A 20,033-nucleotide genomic window follows, 5' to 3' on the forward strand; every position below is an offset into this window, starting at 1 on the left:
CTTCTTAAATTATTTTTTTGCCATTTAACTGAGATATTATTTCAGGTCATCATCACCATTAAATGGCAACATGGATTAGACCAGTGGTTCCCGACCAATTTTTGACCATGCCCCCATCGAATCAGTTCTAAAATCCTGATGACCCCCCCCCCCCCTGTGATATTTAATTTTTGTTATTCAAAATTTGGTTAATGTTTACAATATTACCTGGAAACAAAAAAAAAATGCACAGAAAGCAACAGTGGGGAGTTCGGAAATTCACAAGATCCATGTTTTTTTTAAAATGATATTTTATATAAATACTTTTCAACCAGCATAGATTACAATTATAAAGAAATTTGGGGGGAAATCTTTACCAGGGTGTGGGGAGAGGACTTCAGAAAATTCACAAGATCTGAGTTTTTTGCCCATAACTTGGTGACAGGTTTTATTGTGGATAGTAAGGTATAAATCCAAATTTTAAATATCCCTCTGAATATTAAACTTTTTAGCAAAAGTTAAATTATTTTATTGTATGTCCATCCTGCTTAGCAAGTTGGTGAGCTGCCAGAAATGTTAGCACACCAGGTGAAATGCTCAGTGGTATTTTGTGCCCCACCATGTGTAGGGTTATGCTTAATTTTTATACCTTTTGTACACAATGTTTTAAGTAAGTATACCAATAGAGAAAGGGGGCAAAAAAAATCTTAAGATCTGATGTCACTGAAGTGGAATTTAAATAGTTAAAACAAAAACAATCTTTACAGCCCTTCTCTGGACAATTTTATCAAATTTTGGACACTTCAGAGACAGACATCAGATTGTTCTCATTTATTCACATCTTTCCTTAAGATCTGATGTCACTAAATTGGAAATAGAGCTTGGCTTTTTTTTTTTTTTTAACTATTAAAATTCCACTTTAGTGACATCAGATCTTAAGGATAAGCTGTGAACAAGATGAGAAAATCTGATGTCTCTAAAGTGTCCAAAATTTGATCAAATTGTCCACAGAAGGGCTGTAAAGATTTTTTTTTTTTTTGCCTGACATGCTAACATTGCCAACTTGCTAAGCAGGATATTATGATGGAAATACAATAAAACTCTTTCTATTGTATCATCATTCTGTTGACCAAGAAGAAACTGACATACAGTTGAGATATTTTATTAAGAAAAAGTTTATTTACATAATATCTACATACAAAAATAATACAAATTCATGAAGTAGATATTCTGTATTAGCTGCTGCCACATTATATTTTAACACAAGTTATAATATATAACAGACGTTTTCAGGAATGGGAACAAAAAGTTTGGTTTTCTTTTTAATTAGAGTTTGAAATAAGTGTGTGTAGTGTATGCAGTTTACTTTTTCTCTTTATTTCAAAACAATTTCATCATCCAACAATACAAGTCAAAAGTTTTAATCAGTATGGGAAATGTCTTGCTTTTCGCTAACATAAAAAGTGCCATTTTATTGAGAGAGAGAAAAAAAAAAAAAAAGAGATCAGATCTTGAAGGGTCTATTCCACAATGCTCTGCAAGAAAGCCATTTTTCAAACTTAGTGAAATTATTTTATTCTCTTTTATACTAATAAAATAAAATTGAGAAATAACTTAATGAGGATCCAAGTGGACAGAAAGTGAAAACAGCAATTTATATTGAGTTAGATATGTTTCTGTTACAAAGATTTTATGTAATAAATTGGTTATAAAATGCATTTGATAAAAACAGTAAAGACTACTTAAAATGATTCATCAAAGCAAATGTGAACAATTATAGAGAATTAAAATTTATACCAGATTCCATGATGATGATTCCATAATGTATGTGAGAGTAAGATGCAGACATGTCTCAGCAGTGCAAGCACTGAGACGATCATTTTGGGTCAATGTTACATTCTCGTAGGAGTGTTAATGGCCTAAGTTTTCCAAGAAGGAAAATGTGAAGCGTTGCAGCTTTATATACCAATATTAGCTTTGAAAGCTAAGGATATCCAACTGGTGAACAGACTGAAATTTGTCAAGAAATTTAAATAGTTAGAAAAAAAAAAAAAAGAGCCAAACTCCTCCTCAATTCAGTTTCCATGGCTAACCTCACTTATGGTGTATAAATGTCAAAGGAGTACAATCATGAACACAAGCAGCAGAAATGGGGCTCCTCTGACAGATCTCAATTGGATGCATAGCTTGGAGATCAAGGGGTCTCTCCATGTCAATCTGCTACTTCTCCACACTGAGGAGGGGTCAAAGCTCCAGTGCTACAAACAAATGCTATCACAGGAAAGAAACCTGACGGATTCTTCAAGCCAACAGGAAGAAGATGTAACATTAGACCCAAAGCGAGATGGTCAATAGTATTCGGTCACATTAGTCACACTCAGAAATTCAATTGGAAAATGGTTTCTGGCAGGATTGTGGGGGGTGGGGGGCTTAAGACTCTACCCTATGATCTTCCTAGGCAGTAAAGATGGATGGATGGAGAATAACAAAGACACACAATTGCAGACTTATAGAAACGGGACGATTCATTGGATGAACCCCAGGATGTGCCTGCTGCTGCTAATTGTTTTACTGGCCCAAAATGGAATAAGAAGCAAAAACCAATTTTGGCAAGATGTCAACCGATTAAATTACATATCTTTTATCTTTTACTTGTTTCAGTCATTTGGCTGTGGCCATGCTGGAGCACCATCTTCAAGAAATTCAGTTAACTGAACTGACCCCAGCACTTTTTTTTTTAAAAGCCCGATACTTATTCTATTGATCACTTTTGCTGAACTGCTAGGTTAAAAGGACATAAATGCACCAACACTGGTTGCCAAGTAGTGGTGAGAGATACACAGACAGACATACAAATTCCTTTCAGTTTCCATCTAGCAACACTGCTTGCAAGGCATTGGGCAGCCCAGCTTCTGGCCAGACAGCCACATCTGCATTCGATATGTATAACTAATTTGATAATTAACATTCAATCGTTATAAGTTACAAACTAGAAACTACTTTTTAATGCGAAATATATTTTCTGTTGATAAGTATTGTCAAAAAAAGTTTTAAGATTTGTTCTTATCTTTACTGGAAAGGTTGGCATAATTGGTTGAGCAGCATTCATTGACAGTGTAAATAAAAATTTGACTAGCATCGACAAAATAAGTCATTCACACCTAAACTACGATAAAACTTTAAAAGCCCATAACATCTAAATTCTTGATTTATAGCTAAAAATTATTTCTTGGTCTTTTTCAGCTTCTATAAGAAGAAAAATTTAATTATTAAAATATCAATTCTTAATAACTGTTCACATCTGATAATGTTCAAACAAGAATCCTCAGAAATTGCAAATCCAAGTTTTCCAGTTTGTCATTTTTTTCCTATCAGTAAATAATTCTTGAAGCATCAAGAATTATTATTACCTGTCAGGATTCAGATAATTATTGGAAGATTGCAAGTTTAAATCCTGCATTATGACATGAATCAAAATACATTTTCATTCCAACTGTAATTTATAGCTTGCATCGCATCCTTTGTACAAAAGTAGAATTAGAGAGAAAAATGACAAAACTTTTTATATTAACATTTATAGTTTTTTTGCTCAATGAAACAAAGGTTTCACATACTGATCTCATTAAACAGAAAAATAGAGAAAATTTACATATCACATCAAATTTATGAAATGAATTGTAAAATCACATTAAGATGGGAAACAAATAAAAAAAAAAAAAGGTAATTATTACTAAATTCACAGAAATGTCCAACTATAAAAATGAAAAAAACCTGTTGATGAGCCCTGATTGAAGAGACCTTTGATCAAAGGTTTTCCATCTGGAACCACCTCATTTTGTTTTCAGAAATAAAGTATCTGGGAATACAATATTTCAATGTTTCTTTTTTGAGATGTTAAGTTAGTTAGTTAATTTTTTTGGCTCAAAAAGCAAAAAGCAAGGCCATGTAGGGGGATGGTAGGATGTGGGCTAAGATAATTTGGCTGCTTTTTCTAGTAAGTCATGCGACTCCACTGAGGCTTCCTCATTGACATAGTGGTTTAGGGTTACAATCTTTAGCTGAAAGAAAGGTGTAAAGGGACAAAGAGAGTAAATTTTAGACTGGCAGAACTTCAATTAGTTAAATTATAGGATGGAGGTTGAGTAAAATGTATAAAGATGTGGTGACAGACAATCTAGTATGTACAAAGAGACGGTTGTAATTTAGTGTTGGCTGGATATGACAGAGGTGTTTTTAGTGCAAATCTTAAAAGGGTTAATTCCTTGTATGACGATGATCCCTCACAACCATCACAAAATGTCAAGACAAGAGTACAAACATACACTCCTTACATGATGGGTAGGCTTCTTTCAGTTTCCATCTACCAATTCCACTCACAGGGATTTTGGTCAGCCTGGAACTATAACAGAAGATAGTTGCTCAAAGCACTGCAAAGTGGACATGAACTCCAAACCACATGGTTGGAAAGCAAGCTTTTTTAACCCTGACCTTACCTGGGTATTGTATGGAGGGGGGGAAATGACTGTTCAGTATAAAATGTAATCAAACATTTAGCAGCAAATATTTTTTACTTAAAACTTAAAAGTATTTTTAAAAATTCAATTGAAAACCTTCATATTAAACACGTTTTTTAACCAGATTTCCCAAACTGGTAGTTGCAGGTTTAATATTGATTTTCTCTGACTAGACACAAAACCAATGCCAAGGGCTGGTGCCAGTATCTTATCGCTCATCTACTTATTTTAGTAATTAAATCAACCACAGCAATGTTTCAACTAAGAATAATGAATCAAAACTTGACTAGATGCACTAAAGTATCCTGTTCAACATCAAAATATATATTTGCAGGTTTGGTTTTCATTCTTTACATGGGTTCAAGTTCTCAAATAAAAAAGGAGTTGGGGGGGGGGCCTAAAGCCACTTTCAAACAAAAAAGTGGAGGCGGGGGGTCCTCTTTCAATCAGACTAAAGATCCAATTGAAATGATTTAGCTTTCGGATCAAAATGGAAGCAGAATAACCACAAGAAATAACTGCAAGACAATTTCTTTAGCTTTTGCTGTGCCTGGGCAGAGTCACAGTGCCTCAATGTAACACAATCACCGGTTCGATTTCCACATTGCTGCATTTGCAACTGTATCAATGGATTTTTAATCTCTAGCTTTAATATTAAACTATTCAACTGAAAACCTTTTGAGTTGGCCGGAAGAAGAAAACAGACTGAACTGACTCAAACTTTTGTTTACAGACCATGAAGAATGAAAGTTGGTCCCAACAGCATCTTGGAATAGTTTAAGACTGCATCAGAAAGTTCTGGAGAGAATCAGGTTCTAACTTTTACATGGATAATCCATTGATGGAATTTTTTTTTAATACTTGGAAGAGTTTTGAATAGATAAAATTTTTCTTCTTTTAAATAATAATAATAATTACTCAGCAACCAGCACTATAAGTGGTGCTAATTAACCAAAATCAACTGAAAGAGAACTTGATGCAAGAAATAGTTTATCTCTGAGAGAGAGAGTGTGATATTTTAACAAAAAAATATTTATGTGGGTGTTACCAACCATGACTAAAAATGCCTAAAATAATTTCACAAAATTTTGAGTTTAAGAGTGGCAGCAAAAGATTTTTTTTTAAATTTGACATTTACAAAAATGGAATTTTCCCTATTATGTTTAAGATTTCTGAACATTCTATTTTGGTAAATACAAGCTGACAAAACATATCATACAGATAATCACAAATGTTTGGAAATAAAATCTCCAAATCTTTTGGTTCACAGGAGTAAAAAAACATAAAACAGTAACATTTACACTTTACCTATAATATAGATTTATTTTCTATTCTCCTCTGAGTGAGCGGGTGATTCATAACAAAAATGTATATACAACTTTTTAATTACATTTGTAAAGAATTTTAAAAGAAAGTTTTAACTGTTCTGGACCCATTGAAATTCAAAAATCTTTTTTCAAGTTCTTAAAAATTAAAAATGAAAGGCATGACAAACATTAAGAATTCATAAGCAAGCATTTTTCAACTTTGCTTTTCTCTGCTGCTATTTGATAGTGTTCGTGTTCGGAACCTTCGAGGGATTTTGCTATAAGCAAAATCTATCATAAGACTACTGTTGAGGACCTGCTGAGCACTAGGTCGTTCGGCCGGATCAGGTGAAAGCAGAATGTTGAGCAAGTCACACTGAAAAATTGAAGGAAAAGCAAATACAAATTTGGCAACATTTTAAGAGATTTTCACAGCAAATAATTAAGAGTCAATAATTTTATAATTTTTAACATCACATGATATTTGGTTTGGTTTATTACAGTACTTGCAGAAGATGAATAATGTATCTGATCTATGGACACAGCTCTTGGATTGCTTTCCTTCAGGTCATCCAGCAGTTATAGGTGTCATAACTAATCCCTTGACCAATTGGTCAAACCTTGGACAAGTAGTTCAAGAAGTGATAAGCAAAACTGTTAACTACAGGTGAAGTTGATGCCAAATTTAAGAATTCTCAACATCAAGCAATCTCACTGTGTTCCTCCTTTTCGGTAAAGGAAGAACTTTATAAAATAGAAAGACACGTGATAGTTATTCTGTTTGCTTAATCTGGCAAAGAAAGCAAAACACCAGAAGCATCACACGAGACCTTTTCATTTGTAGATATTGAATACTTGTAATTTGGTAATCAAGAGAATAAGTGAAGTAACAAATAATATAGTTAGGACAGTAGAAAGAGAGGCTACACTATCTTCAAATAGAAAGAGACAACACTATCTTCAAATAGAAAGAGATAATGATTAACTAACAATCAAAACCTTGAATTTTTCTTCTTCTTTTTTTTTTAAATCAGTCATTATAACTGCTTTTTTGAAATTATAAAAAACTATATATAATCTCATCATCATCGTTGTTTAACGTCCATTTTCCATGCTGAAATGGATTGAATGGATTGATTGAGGACTGGCAAGCCAGGAGGCTGCACCAGGCTCCAATCTGATCTGGCAAGGTTTCTACAGCTGGATGCCCTTCCTAACACCAACCACTCCAAGAGTGTAGCGAGTGCCTTTTACATGCCACTGGCATCAACCACATAGGTAGCACTGGCATTGACTGTCAGAATTATTGCTTTCTGCTAATTTGTGGCAGATTCCAAATTCTGTTTATGGAAACCTGAATTTTATTTGCTTTTAGATATTTTATTGATTCAGAGCTTTAGTATTGTATTAAAATTAATCTGGAGTTAACTTCTGATTAGATTATCCCAGTAATCATTGGTTAAAATACTAAAAGACTTAAATCCTGCTTTTGTAGCATTAAGCAAATATGAGTCAAATCTTTTGGAACAAAACCCTGCAGCTAACTCACCCAGATTTCAAACCTATTCTCAGTGATAGGGTTAATGAGTTATAAAGAAGAGACAAGATGCTGTAAAAGAATTTGAATTTATGAACAAGGTGATAATACAACATCTATAATTCAAAGAAGCTTATATTGCTTGTTCAACCATTTATGCTACACAATGTATACGCTAAGTACAAATCAGATTTTTTTTTTGAGAGTGGAGGACATCACCTGCCAGTCTAATGTCCAATCCAGATAGCTCTTATCTACGTAAGATTATTGAAATCACATCTTTTAAGTATTGATGTATTTTCTATTGATCTCTGTGATTTGGAAAAAGGGTTAACTTCAAATAGATAAAATTTTGCTTTTTATTTAAAAAAAAATCCTTCATAAATTACAAAGTAAATTACTTACTGTTTCGTCTTGATAACATTCGGGACTAAACGTATGAAAGTCATCGGGATACCGTCGCTTTTTTACATCTTGAAGTTTTTTCCTACGTTCAGATTCCGTATCAAAAGGGTAAAATAATTCAAAAAGAATCATCCCTAAAGCAAAAATGTCGACTTTTTCATTGTAATCCTTTCCATTAATCTATAAAGAATTTTATAAAAAAAAAAACACACAGATGTGAAAATTTTTTTTAAATAAGAAAATACACAGACAAGAAAATCCACTTGAAGTTGCAAGTAAATTTTGACTCATTTCTTTGAAACGAAAGATTCTCTTGTCTGTGAAAACTTGGATTGACTCCCTTAATCCTTTAGTACTGAAACCAGCCCTGTCCAGTCCACATATTTTACCTGTTATATGTTCAAACTGGTCAGATCCAGCCTCTTACACCTACCCTAAAAATGTTATTCTAAAAATAAACAAACATGAAAAGCTTGAAGCTATGAGATAATCCATGATTATTTGAAAACAATGCAAATAAATAAATATTAGACAACGCAATCTGAACACTAAACCTTATTTTCTTTTTACAGAATTTTTAATACTAGATGAAAGGATAAAGACCCCCTTTAGCCATGAATGACCATGGCATTGCACCTAGAAAGTTCCCCTCCATGGCACAAGCCTGGGCACAGTTGTTAATGAAAAAGCAGCAGTCATCCCTGCACTTCAGCCTCCACCAATGTTATCCAAGGGAAAGACAAAGCCTGATACAGCTTGACAACATGAAATAAAGTGTCTTGCTCAAGAACACAACACACAGCCCCGTCTGAGAATCAGACTCACAACCTCATGATTGAGCCTGATACTCGAACCATTGAGCCATGTGACTTCACTTGACAAATCATCAAAAACTTACAAATCAAAACAGAGACAAAAATTCCCGAAAAGAAAGACAAAAGGCATTTTGCCATAAAAGAACAGACAAGAACTGCTGTTGTGTGTGGACATGAATTAGCTGAAGAACTTTTAAGAAAACTACCATGCTTTCCAAAACCTCGACCAAAATAGTATTAAAATTAAAATGATTGACTGCTACTGGAATTTTAATTGCATTTCTTGAATACCTGACACTAACGATAAATACTTTACGAGATTCCATAACTATCAGCAATTGCTTTTCAGAGGCATTATCTTTATCCTTTTAGTTTTTAAGAAGTTTATTTACAGATAAAATTGCTCTTAGAACTTCAAAGCAAATTGCAATTATAACTTTAGTTTGAGAAATTGCACACATGATTTATAAAAATCCTTATTTGATAATAAAGAAAAGTGGAAAACTTACCAACTCAGGACTCATGTAGATTTGTGTGCCCACACCACCAGTGTGTCGTTTGTAGGATACATTTACATATTCCTCAGTGTCTGTTGTTTCTTTCAAGTCGTCTGTTACTTTTGCTTCTGACTCTAAAAAGTTGGTCATGGCTGTTGCCAATCCAAAATCCCCGACTTTTATTAAACCATCTTTAGAAAATAAGATATTTGAAGGCTGCCAAAACCAAAAGTGAAAAATATAAATCCAATTGTAAAACAGCAGAAAACACTGAACCAGGCATTTTTAATATCATTTTTTACTTGTTTCAGTCATTTGACTGTGGCCATGCTGGGGCACTGCCTTATTATATTCATGTTTTTACAATGGTTCTCTTATGATAAAACAATTCTGAAAATTGCATGCATGAATATTTTACAGCTACAAAATCTATGCAAGACCAACCTGACTGAATACAATCTCCATTCTCTTGAAATTCCCAGGTAAAATGAATAAGAAAGCTTATCCAGAAATTTGATATCTTTTTACCTTTTACTTGTTTCAGTCATTGGACTGTGGCCATGCTGGGGCAGTACCTAGAAGTTGAATGAATCAAGCCCAGGATTAGGTTTTAAAGCCTGGTACTTATTCTATTGGTACCTTTTGCTGAACCACTAAGTCACGGGACGTAAGCCCACCAACATCAGGGTCACATGCCAGGGGAAGAAACTAGAAGTAGTTGATAGCTTCCGTTACGTAGGCGACCAAGGAGTGTGTAGGGGCTAGAATAAGAAGAGCCTGGACAAAGTTCAGGGAGCTCCTACCGCCACTGGCAATTAAGGGCCTCTCGCTCAGGATGAAAGATAGACTGTATGACGCATGTGTGCGAACAGTCATGCTACACGACAGTGAAACATGGGCTGTGACTGCTGAGGACATGCATAGGCTTGAAAGAAATGAAGCTAGTATGATCTGCTGGATGTGTAATGTCAGTGTGTATACACGACAGAGTGTTAGTGCTCTGAGAGAAAATTGGACATAAGAAGCATCAGATGTGATGTGCAAGAGAGATGACTGTGCAGTATGGACATGTGTTACATAAGGATGATGATAGCTGAGAGAAAGTGCCACACCCAAACTGTAGAAGGAACCTGTGGAAGAGGTAAACCAAGGAAGACATGGGACGAGGTGGGGAAGGATGATATATATCATCATCATCATCGTTTAACATCCGCTTTCCATGCTAGCATGGGTTGGACGATTTGACTGAGGACTAGCGAACCTGATAGCTGCACCAGGCTCCATTCTGATCTGGCAGAGTTTCTACAACTGGATGCCCTTCCTAATGCCAACCACTCTGAGAGTGCAGTGGGTGCTTTTAAAAGCCTCCGGCACAAGGGCCAGTCAGGCGATACTGGCAACGGCCCTCTCAAATGGTGTTTTTACATGCTACCTGCACTGGCAACAACCTCGCCATATGCGCATATATATATATATATATATATATATATATATATATATATATATATATATATCGCCTGGCCCCGTGCCGGTGACACGTAAAAGCACCATCCGTTCGTGGCCGTTCGCCAGCTCTGTCTGGCACCTGTGCAGGTGGCACGTAAAAAAACACCCACTACACTCGCGGAGTGGTTGGCGTTAGGAAGGGCATCCAGCCGTAGAAACACTGCCAGATCTGACTGGGCCTGACGAAGCCTTCCAGCTTCACAGAGCCCAGTTGACCCGTCCAACCCATGCTAGCATGGAAAGCGGACGCTAAACGATGATGATGATGATGATATATGCATATATATATATATATATATATATATATATATATATATATATATATACATATATGCATATATATATATATATATATATGCATATATGTATGTATATTATATATATATATATATATAATATATATATACATACATATATGCATATATATATATATATATATACATACATATATGCATATATATATATATATATATATACATACAATATGCATATATATATATATATATATATGCATATATGTATGTATATATATATATATGCATATATGTATGATATATATATATATATATGCATATATGTATGTATATATATATATTATATATATGCATATATGTATGTATATATATATATATATATATATGCATATATGTATGTATATATATATATATATATATATATATATATATATATATATATATACATACATACATATATGCATATATATATATATATATATGCATATATGTATGTATATAATATATATATATACATGCATATATATATATATATATACATCTTCCACAACTTACATACATTTGCCGCTAATCATTTTTTTTTAAATGTTTGAACTTATACACTAACGAGCTTGCCTTCCCTATCTTATTCTTTCTCTACGAAATTTAATCCCTTTAGGTACCCTCTATCCTTCTCTACGAAGTTTAATTCGATCTTCACCACGCTTTCCCTATCTTATTCTTTCTCTACGAAATTTAATCCCTTTAGGTACCCTCTATCCTTCTCTACGAAGTTTAATTCGATCTTCGCCACGCTTTCCCTATCTTATTCTTTCTCTACGAAATTTAATCCCTTAAGATACCCTCTATTCTTTCTCTACGAAGTTTAATCCGATCTTCGCCATTCGCGGTATCTTCAAAAACGAAAATCGCCATTATCATTACCATTCCCAAATTCAAACTTCCGTCTTCTCCAAATCAGAGACTTCCGGTCAATCCATCTAAAGGCACCTGGTCCCCACCCCCACCCCTATCATTCTTCCTGATCACCGATGTTCACAGCAAGTCTATATTTTTTCTCTCCCTATCTTCCACAACTTACATACATTTGCCGCTAATCGTTGTTTTTTTTTTTTTTTAAATGTTTGAACTTATACACTAACGAGCTTGCCTTCCCTATCTTATTCTTTCTCTACAAATTTAATCCCTTTAGGTACCCTCTATCCTTCTCTACGAAGTTTAATTCGATCTTCGCCACGCTTTCCCTATCTTATTCTTTCTCTACGAAATTTAATCCCTGTTGCATGCAAGAAATAAGGTGGAGAGGAGGGTCAGCTAGGTTCCTCACAGGCAAGGAACGCAGGTACAAGATTTTCTGGGCAGGGAACACTGTTTAGATGAGATGCAGTTTGGGTTTGTGCCAGGGAAAAGTACTACTGATGCTATATTCCTGGTAAGGCAGCTGCAGGAGAAATACCTAGCCAAAGATAAGCCCCTGTACCTGGCTTTTGTTGACATGGAGAAAGCCTTCGACAGGGTCCCCCGATCCCTTATCTGGTGGGCAATGAGGAAACTAGAGATAGATGAATGGTTAGTGAGAGCTGTGCGGGCCATGTATAGGGACGCCGCTAGTAGGGTGAGGGTTGGAAATGTGTACAGTGAAGAATTCCGGGTAGAGGTAGGAGTCCACCAAGGCTCAGTACTCAGCCCCCTCCTATTTATCATAGTCCTCCAGGCAATAACGGAGGAATTCAAGACAGGATGCCCTTGGCAGCTCCTCTATGCTGATGACCTTGCTCTAATTGCTGAGTCGCTATCAGAACTGGAGGAGAAGTTTCAGGTGTGGAAACAAGGATTAGAATCGAAGGGCCTCAGAGTCAATCTAGCTAAAACCAAAGTCGTAATCAGTAGGAAGGTAGACAAATCACAAACACCTTCAGGTAGATGGCCCTGCTCGATCTGTAGAAAAGGTGTAGGTAGAAACTCTATAAGATGCACCAAGTGTAAGCTATGGACACATAAGAGATGCAGCAATGTCAAAGGAAGGCTAACTAGGAAGATGGTTTTTGTATGTGGCAGATGCTCAGGAACAATAAACACTGAAAATGCTCTGAGACCAACTTCCGTCACTTTCCAGGGAGAAAAACTAGAAATAGTTGATAGTTTCCGTTACCTAGGTGACCAAGTCAGCAGCGGGGGCGGGTGTGCTGAAAGTGTAACTGCTAGAGTAAGAATAGCTTGGGCAAAGTTCAGAGAGCTCTTACCTCTGCTGGTGACAAAAGGCCTCTCGCACAGAGTGAAAGGCAGACTGTATGATGCGTGTGTACGAACAGCCATGCTACATGGCAGTGAAACATGGGCCGTGACTGCTGAGGATATGCGTAAGCTCGCTAGAAATGAAGCCAGTATGCTCCGATGGATGTGTAATGCCGGTACTCACACTCGGGAGAGTGTAAGTACCTTGAGAGAAAAGCTGGACCTAAGAAGCATCAGTTGTGGTGTGCAAGAGAGACGTTTGCGCTGGTATGGTCATGTGGCGAGAATGGATGAAGATAGTTGTGTGAAAAAGTGCCACACCCTAGCGGTTGAGGGAACCTGTGGAAGAGGCAGACCCAGGAAAACCTGGGACGAGGTGGTGAAGCACGACCTTCGAACTTTAGGTCTCACTGAGGAAATGACTAGAGACCGAGACCTCTGGAAGTGTGCTGTGCGCGAGAAGACCCGGCAGGACAAGTGAGTCCATAACCCGTGGCCTTCTACATGGGATGGAGCCAGCCTACGTATGCATACCTTCCCTTCTTGGGACACAAAACTCTACTTGTGAAGATGTGTTGAGGCAAGTGAGGATCAGAATCGAAATCGATCAATGGAAATTGCGGATGTGCTACCAGTGCCGGTGGCATGTCAAAACTCTGCTTGTGAAGACCCGTTGAGGCAAGTGAGGATCAGAATCGAAATCGATCAATGGAAATTGCAGATGTGTTACCAGTGCCGGTTTCGTGACCGTTGCCAGCACCGCCCCGTTTCGTGTCCGTTGCCAGCCTCGCCTGGCCCTCGTGCCGGTGGCACATAAAAAGCACCATCCGTTCGTGGCCGTTTGCCAGCTCTGTCTGGCACCAGTGCGGGTGGCACGTAAAAAGCACCCACTACACTCACGGAGTGGTTGGCGTTAGGAAGGGCATCCAGCCGTAGAAACACTGCCAGATTTGACTGGGCCTGATGAAGCCTTCTGGCTTCACAGACCCCAGTAGAACCGTCCAACCCATGCTAGCATGGAAAACGGACGCTAAACGATGATGATGATGATGAGGTACCCTCTATCCTTCTCTACGAAGTTTAATTCGATCTTCGCCACGCTTTCCCTATCTTATTCTTTCTCTACGAAATTTAATCCCTTAAGATACCCTCTATTCTTTCTCTACGAAGTTTAATCCGATCTTCGCCATTCGCGGTATCTTCAAAAACGAAAATCGCCATTATCATTACCATTCCCAAATTCAAACTTCCGTCTTCTCCAAATCAGAGACTTCCGGTCAATCCATCTAAAGGCACCTGGTCCCCACCCCCACCCCTATCATTCTTCCTGATCACCGATGTTCACAGCAAGTCTATATTTTTTCTCTCCCTATCTTCCACAACTTACATACATTTGCCGCTAATCGTTTTTTTTAAATGTTTAAACTTATACACTAACGAGCTTGCCTTCCCTATCTTATTCTTTCTCTACGAAATTTAATCCCTTTAGGTACCCTCTATCCTTCTCTACGAAGTTTAATTCGATCTTCGCCACGCTTTCCCTATCTTATTCTTTCTCTACGAAATTTAATCCCTTAAGATACCCTCTATTCTTTCTCTACGAAGTTTAATCCGATCTTCGCCATTCGCGGTGCTCCCGCTCTTTCCCACCCCCACCACCAATACCGGTGAATACTGTTCACACCCCCACCACCAATACCGGTGAACACTGTTCACACCATCTACACCGGATATGCCCTCCTTCCTCCTCCTCCCCCACCACCATTACGTGTCTCTCCCTCCTACCCCACCTCCTCACATGCTTTCACTGTGTACTACACCTCCCCCCACCAAGACAAGCAGCAAGCGCCGCAGCTCATCAACCTCCCCACTGATCTTACATATATGCATATATATATATATATATATATATATATACATATATATATGCATATATATATATATATATATATATATTATATATATATATATATATATATACATACATACATATATGCATATATATATATATATATTATACATACATACATATATGCATATATATATATATATATATACATACATACATATATGCATATATATATATATATATACATACATACATATATGCATATATATATATATATATATACATACATACATATATGCATATATATATATATATATATACACACATATACATACATGCATATATATATATATATATATATTATATATATATATATATATATATATATATATATATATATATATAACTATATATGCATATATATATATACTAGCAGTATCGCCCGGCGTTGCTCGGGTTTGTTTCAACCCGCTGGAATTGTAATTTTGAAAAGTAAAAATTTTGTGAACATTTTTCTGGTTGAAATACACCGAAAAGTGGCAACACAGCAGTGAAAAAATGGTAAAAAATAGGGATTTTCATAGAAAAAAGCAGCTTTTTGATGTAAATAATGTTTGGTGTTAACATGGTCCGATTTGAATTCTATGTTCTACGGAAGGAAGAGCAACCCTTCTTCTATCATACTCTCAATGTTGGTCAACTTGTGCCGCAGGGTCTCGGAGGAGATAGTGTTAGTTGAAGGTTACGAAACCTGGCGCACACAGACAACTTCAGCTTTATATAGAGATAACACACACACATTAATACACATACATAGACACACACACACATGTATGTATGGATGTATATATGTACATCTGTCCACTTCTTGCCATATTTTTATCCTTCACTTCCTACACACACACACACCTTATTAGCTTACAATTTCTTTCTGTCAACAATTGACAACAGAAGTACGCTCGCCAATTAATACTACCAAAATTTAACGACAGAAAGTAAATTAAAAACCAATTTACCTTTTCTGTATTGTTATGGCAATTCGACCGTCGGTGTTTCTGCAAATGTGTTCGAATGAGAAGTGAGTTGTGTTTGGCGCCTTTTTTTACTAATAACAAACACACACGTGTGTGTGTGTGTGCATGTCTGAGTGTTTGTATGTAGTTGTTTGACACGTTTGTGTTTGTCACTGTCATATATGTATGTGTATGCGTGTGTGTGAGGAATGGCAAACCAGATAGATAGTGCGCGAAGTTCTTTTGAAGTTCGCGCTCCGCTTGTGTGTGTGCGTGCTTTAGGTGTACGCAGGTATGTGTTTTTGTGTGTGTGTCACTGAAGCCATACATACATATATATATACATAACCTCGCTCTCTTCTTTTCTCTCTCAGTCACTCACTACAAAAAGTGAATAAAAAAAGTTCAGTTATCTGTGTCTTTCACACATACACACACAGCACAACATTACTCTCTCTGTCTGTTTACACACACTAACAAAAGCACTTCACTTACACACCACACTTTCTGTGTCGCACACCCCATCAAACACACACACACACACACACTCACGCACGCACACATGTACAACAATGCTTCCGATGCACACCAGCTTCAAAAGAACTTCCCGAAAAAAAACGGAGGAAAGCATTTGAAATGAGAGAGGCTATTGTATATGTTTGCGTGTCTATGTGTGTGTACACTTGCAAAGAGAAAGTAGCAGAAAGTGTGGTGGTAATGGGAGGAGTGAAGCACTTGAAATGAAAGAGGGAAATCATAAAATATTTACTTTTCTCGAATTTTTGCTTAATTGGGGGTGAAATTGAAAAAACTTTACATGCCACGACCCGATGGAATCTACTTGTAAAATGATAGGTAAATTCCAATTGAAGAAATTCTATATTGCAGAATTGTATAAAAAGCAAACGGTTTGGGAGGCAGAGAAAATCTGCCTTTTATCATAAGAGATATATATGAAAATATATATATATATATATATATATATATATATATATATATATATCATCATCTCTTAACATCTGCTTTGCATGCTAGCATGGGTTGGATGTGTGACTACAGCTAGATGCCCTTTGTAACGCCAACCACTCCAAGAGTGTAGTGGGTGCTTTTATGTACCACTGGCACGGGGCCAGTCAGGCGGCACTGGCAACAACCTCACTCGAATCTTTTACACATGCCACTGACGCGGGTGCCAGTAAAGCGATGCTGGTAATGATCACGCTTGAATGGTGTTTTTTATGTGCCACTGGCACGGAGGACAGATGGCCACTCAGGCAACGATCACGCTCAGATGGTGCTCTTAATACCCCACTAGCACGAGGCTCGAGTGCCAGTAGTGTGACGTTGGTAACGATCATGTTCGGATGGTGCCTTTTAAGTGCCACTGGCATGGAAGCCGGCTAGCCACTCTATCAATGATCACACTTGTATGGTGCTCTTTGCACCCCACTAGCACGGACGCCAGTCATCGAATTTGACTTTGATCTCACTTGCCTCAACAGGTCTTCGCAAGTAGAGTTTTAGTGTCCAAAGAAGGAAAGGTACGCATAAGTGGGCTGGTAACGCCCCTGGCATAGGCCACGAGATTATGGTCTCATTTGTCTTGCCTGGTCTTCTCACACACAGCATATTTCGAAAAGTCTCGGTCCCTAGTCATTTCCTCGGTGAGGCCCAAAATTCGAAGGTCGTTCTTCACCACTTCATCCCAGGTCTTCCTCTTTCACAAGTTCCCTCAACCGCCAGGGTGTGGCATTTTTTCACACAGCTGTCCTCATCCATTCTCGCCACATGACCATACCAGCGCAGTTGTCTCTCTTGCACACCACATCTGATGCTTCTTAGGTCCAACATTTCTCTCAAGGTACTTACACTCTGTCGAGAATGCACACTGACATTGCACATCCATCGAATCATACTGGCTTCATTCCTTGCGAGCTTACGTATGTCCTCTGCAGTCACAGACCATGTTTCACTGCCGTATAGCATGGCTGTTCGTACACATGCATCATACAGTCTACCTTTTACTCTGAGCAAGAGGCCTTTTGTCACCAGCAGAGGTAGGAGCTCTCTCAACTTTGCCCAGGCTATTCTTATTCTAGCATCTACACTTTCAGCGCACCCTCCCCCGTTACTGACTTGGTCACCTAGGTAACGGAAGCTATCAACTACTTCTAGTTTTCCTCCCTGGAATGTGACAGAAGCTGTTCTCTGCAGATTTTCAGTGTTTATTGCTCCTGAGCATCTGCCACATACAAAAACTATCTTCCCCATTAGCCTTCCTTTGATATTACTGCACCTCTTACGTGTCCATAGCTTACACTGGGTACATCTTATAGAGTTTCTACCTACGCCTCTACTACAGATCGAGCAGGGCCATCTACCTGAAGGGATTTGTGGTTTGTCTGCCTTCCTACTTATTAGGACTTTGGTTTTAGCTAGGTTGACTCTAAGGCCCTTCAATTCTAATCCTTGTTTCCACAACTGAAACTTCTCTTATAGTTCTGATAGTGACTCAGCAATTAGAGCAAGGTCATCAGCATAGAGGAGCTCCCAGGGGCATCCTGTCATGAATTTCTCCATTATTGCCTGGAGGACTATGATAAATAGAAGTGGGCTGAGGACTGAACCTTGGTGGACCCCTACCTCTACCCTGAATTCTTCAGTGTACTCGTTGCCAACCCTCACCTTACTTACAGCATCCCTGTACATGGCTTGCACAGCTCTCACTAACCATTCATCTATCCCTAGTTTCCTCATTGACCACCAGATGAGGGATCGGGGGACCCTGTCAAAGGCTTTCTCCATGTCAACAAAAGACAGGTACAGGGGCTTATCTTTGGCTAGGTATTTCTCCTGCAGCTGTCTTACCAGAAATATGGCATCAGTGGTGCTTTTCCCTGGCACGAAACCAAACTGCATCTCATCCAAGCTGACTCTCTCCCTAATCAGTTGGGCAATGACCCTCTCTGTAACCTTCATTACCTGATCCAACAGCATGATACCTCTGTAATTATTTGTATCTAGAGCGTCACCTTTACCTTTGTAGCAGTTGACTATTATGCTGCTACACCAGTCATTGGGTATGACTCCTTCGTGTATCACCTGGTTAACTGTACAGGTGACTAGGCTATAGCCGACACTGCCAGATATTTTGAGCATCTCTGCAGTAATTCCTGATGGGCCCAGGGCTTTCCCTGTCTTCATACTTCTAATTGCCTTATCTACCAAGGTACTTTCAACTCAGATAGCTGGTCCCTCTGTTGGGTCGACATTCGGCAGACTCTCTTTATCCCATTCATTTTCTTTATATATATACATATATAATAAGGGTAGGGAATTTAGGAGTGGCAATAGGCGCAGGAGTGGCTGTGTGGTAAGTAGCTTGCTTACCAACCACATGGTTCCGGGTTCAGTCCCACTGCGTGGCACCTTGGGCAAGTGTCTTCTACTATAGCCTCGGGCTGACCAAAGCCTTGTGAGTGGATTTGGTAGACGGAAACTGAAAGAAGCCCGTCGTATATATGTATATGCAAATCTATGTGTGTGTGTGTTTGTGTGTCTGTTTGTGCCCCCAACATCGCTTGACAACCGATGCTGGTGTGTTTACGTCCCCGTAACTTAGCGGTTCGGCAAAAGAGACCAATAGAATAAGTACTAGGCTTACAAAGAATAAGTCCTGGGGGTCGATTTCCTCGACTAAAGGCGGTGCTCCAGCATGTCCGCAGTCAAATGACTGAAACCAGTAAAAGAGATACCTGTGGCTAGCATGCGTAATAAAGTCAATAGACAACATATTTTCATATATAATAGTGTACAAACAATTTACTTATTTATACATGAAAGAGATGACCTTTAACAAGACCCCTTACAGGCTAGAAAAGGCAGTTAAAACATTAAACATTACATAGACCTAGATGGACATAGTTGTTTTGTATGTAGGGTCTTCCATACTTTTTTAATATGTTTATAAAAGTGAAAGGATTTTGTCTATTTATTTATTCCGGCTGTCCACCTGCCACAGTGATTAAACTGACTAGGAATACTGAACACAATGAATATCCAATACCAAACAATCCTAATCTCCATATTTAAACCGCATTAAACTTTGGCAAGCTTACCTTT

The 20,033-nt window shown here is 37.7% G+C and overlaps 1 protein-coding gene and 2 long non-coding RNA genes across 3 annotated transcripts in view; 2 read left to right on the forward strand and 1 right to left on the reverse strand.

The window, feature by feature from the left end:
* The first annotated feature begins 640 nt into the window (after positions 1-640).
* Positions 641-3,370, forward strand: LOC118767559. The gene is made up of 3 exons (XR_005003482.1): positions 641-653; positions 1,149-1,153; positions 3,236-3,370. It is a non-coding gene; the product is annotated as an uncharacterized LOC118767559 (long non-coding RNA).
* Positions 1,650-2,064, forward strand: LOC118767560. The gene is made up of 2 exons (XR_005003483.1): positions 1,650-1,803; positions 1,836-2,064. It is a non-coding gene; the product is annotated as an uncharacterized LOC118767560 (long non-coding RNA).
* Positions 3,371-3,931: 561 nt separating the features above from the next.
* Positions 3,932-20,033, reverse strand: part of LOC115223006 (eukaryotic translation initiation factor 2-alpha kinase) — a 65,695-nt gene continuing 49,593 nt past the window's right edge. Inside the window, exons 16-18 of the mRNA XM_029793433.2 lie at positions 9,067-9,270; positions 7,743-7,922; positions 3,932-6,176 (exon numbers count right to left, since the gene is read on the reverse strand). Of these exons, the coding sequence (XP_029649293.1) occupies positions 6,015-6,176; positions 7,743-7,922; positions 9,067-9,270 (546 nt within the window). The 3' untranslated portion in view covers positions 3,932-6,014. The remainder of the gene's footprint in view (positions 6,177-7,742; positions 7,923-9,066; positions 9,271-20,033) is intronic.

Source organism: Octopus sinensis, linkage group LG2, assembly GCF_006345805.1.
Source record: "Octopus sinensis linkage group LG2, ASM634580v1, whole genome shotgun sequence".
NCBI classification, from domain to species: Eukaryota; Metazoa; Mollusca; class Cephalopoda; order Octopoda; family Octopodidae; genus Octopus; species Octopus sinensis.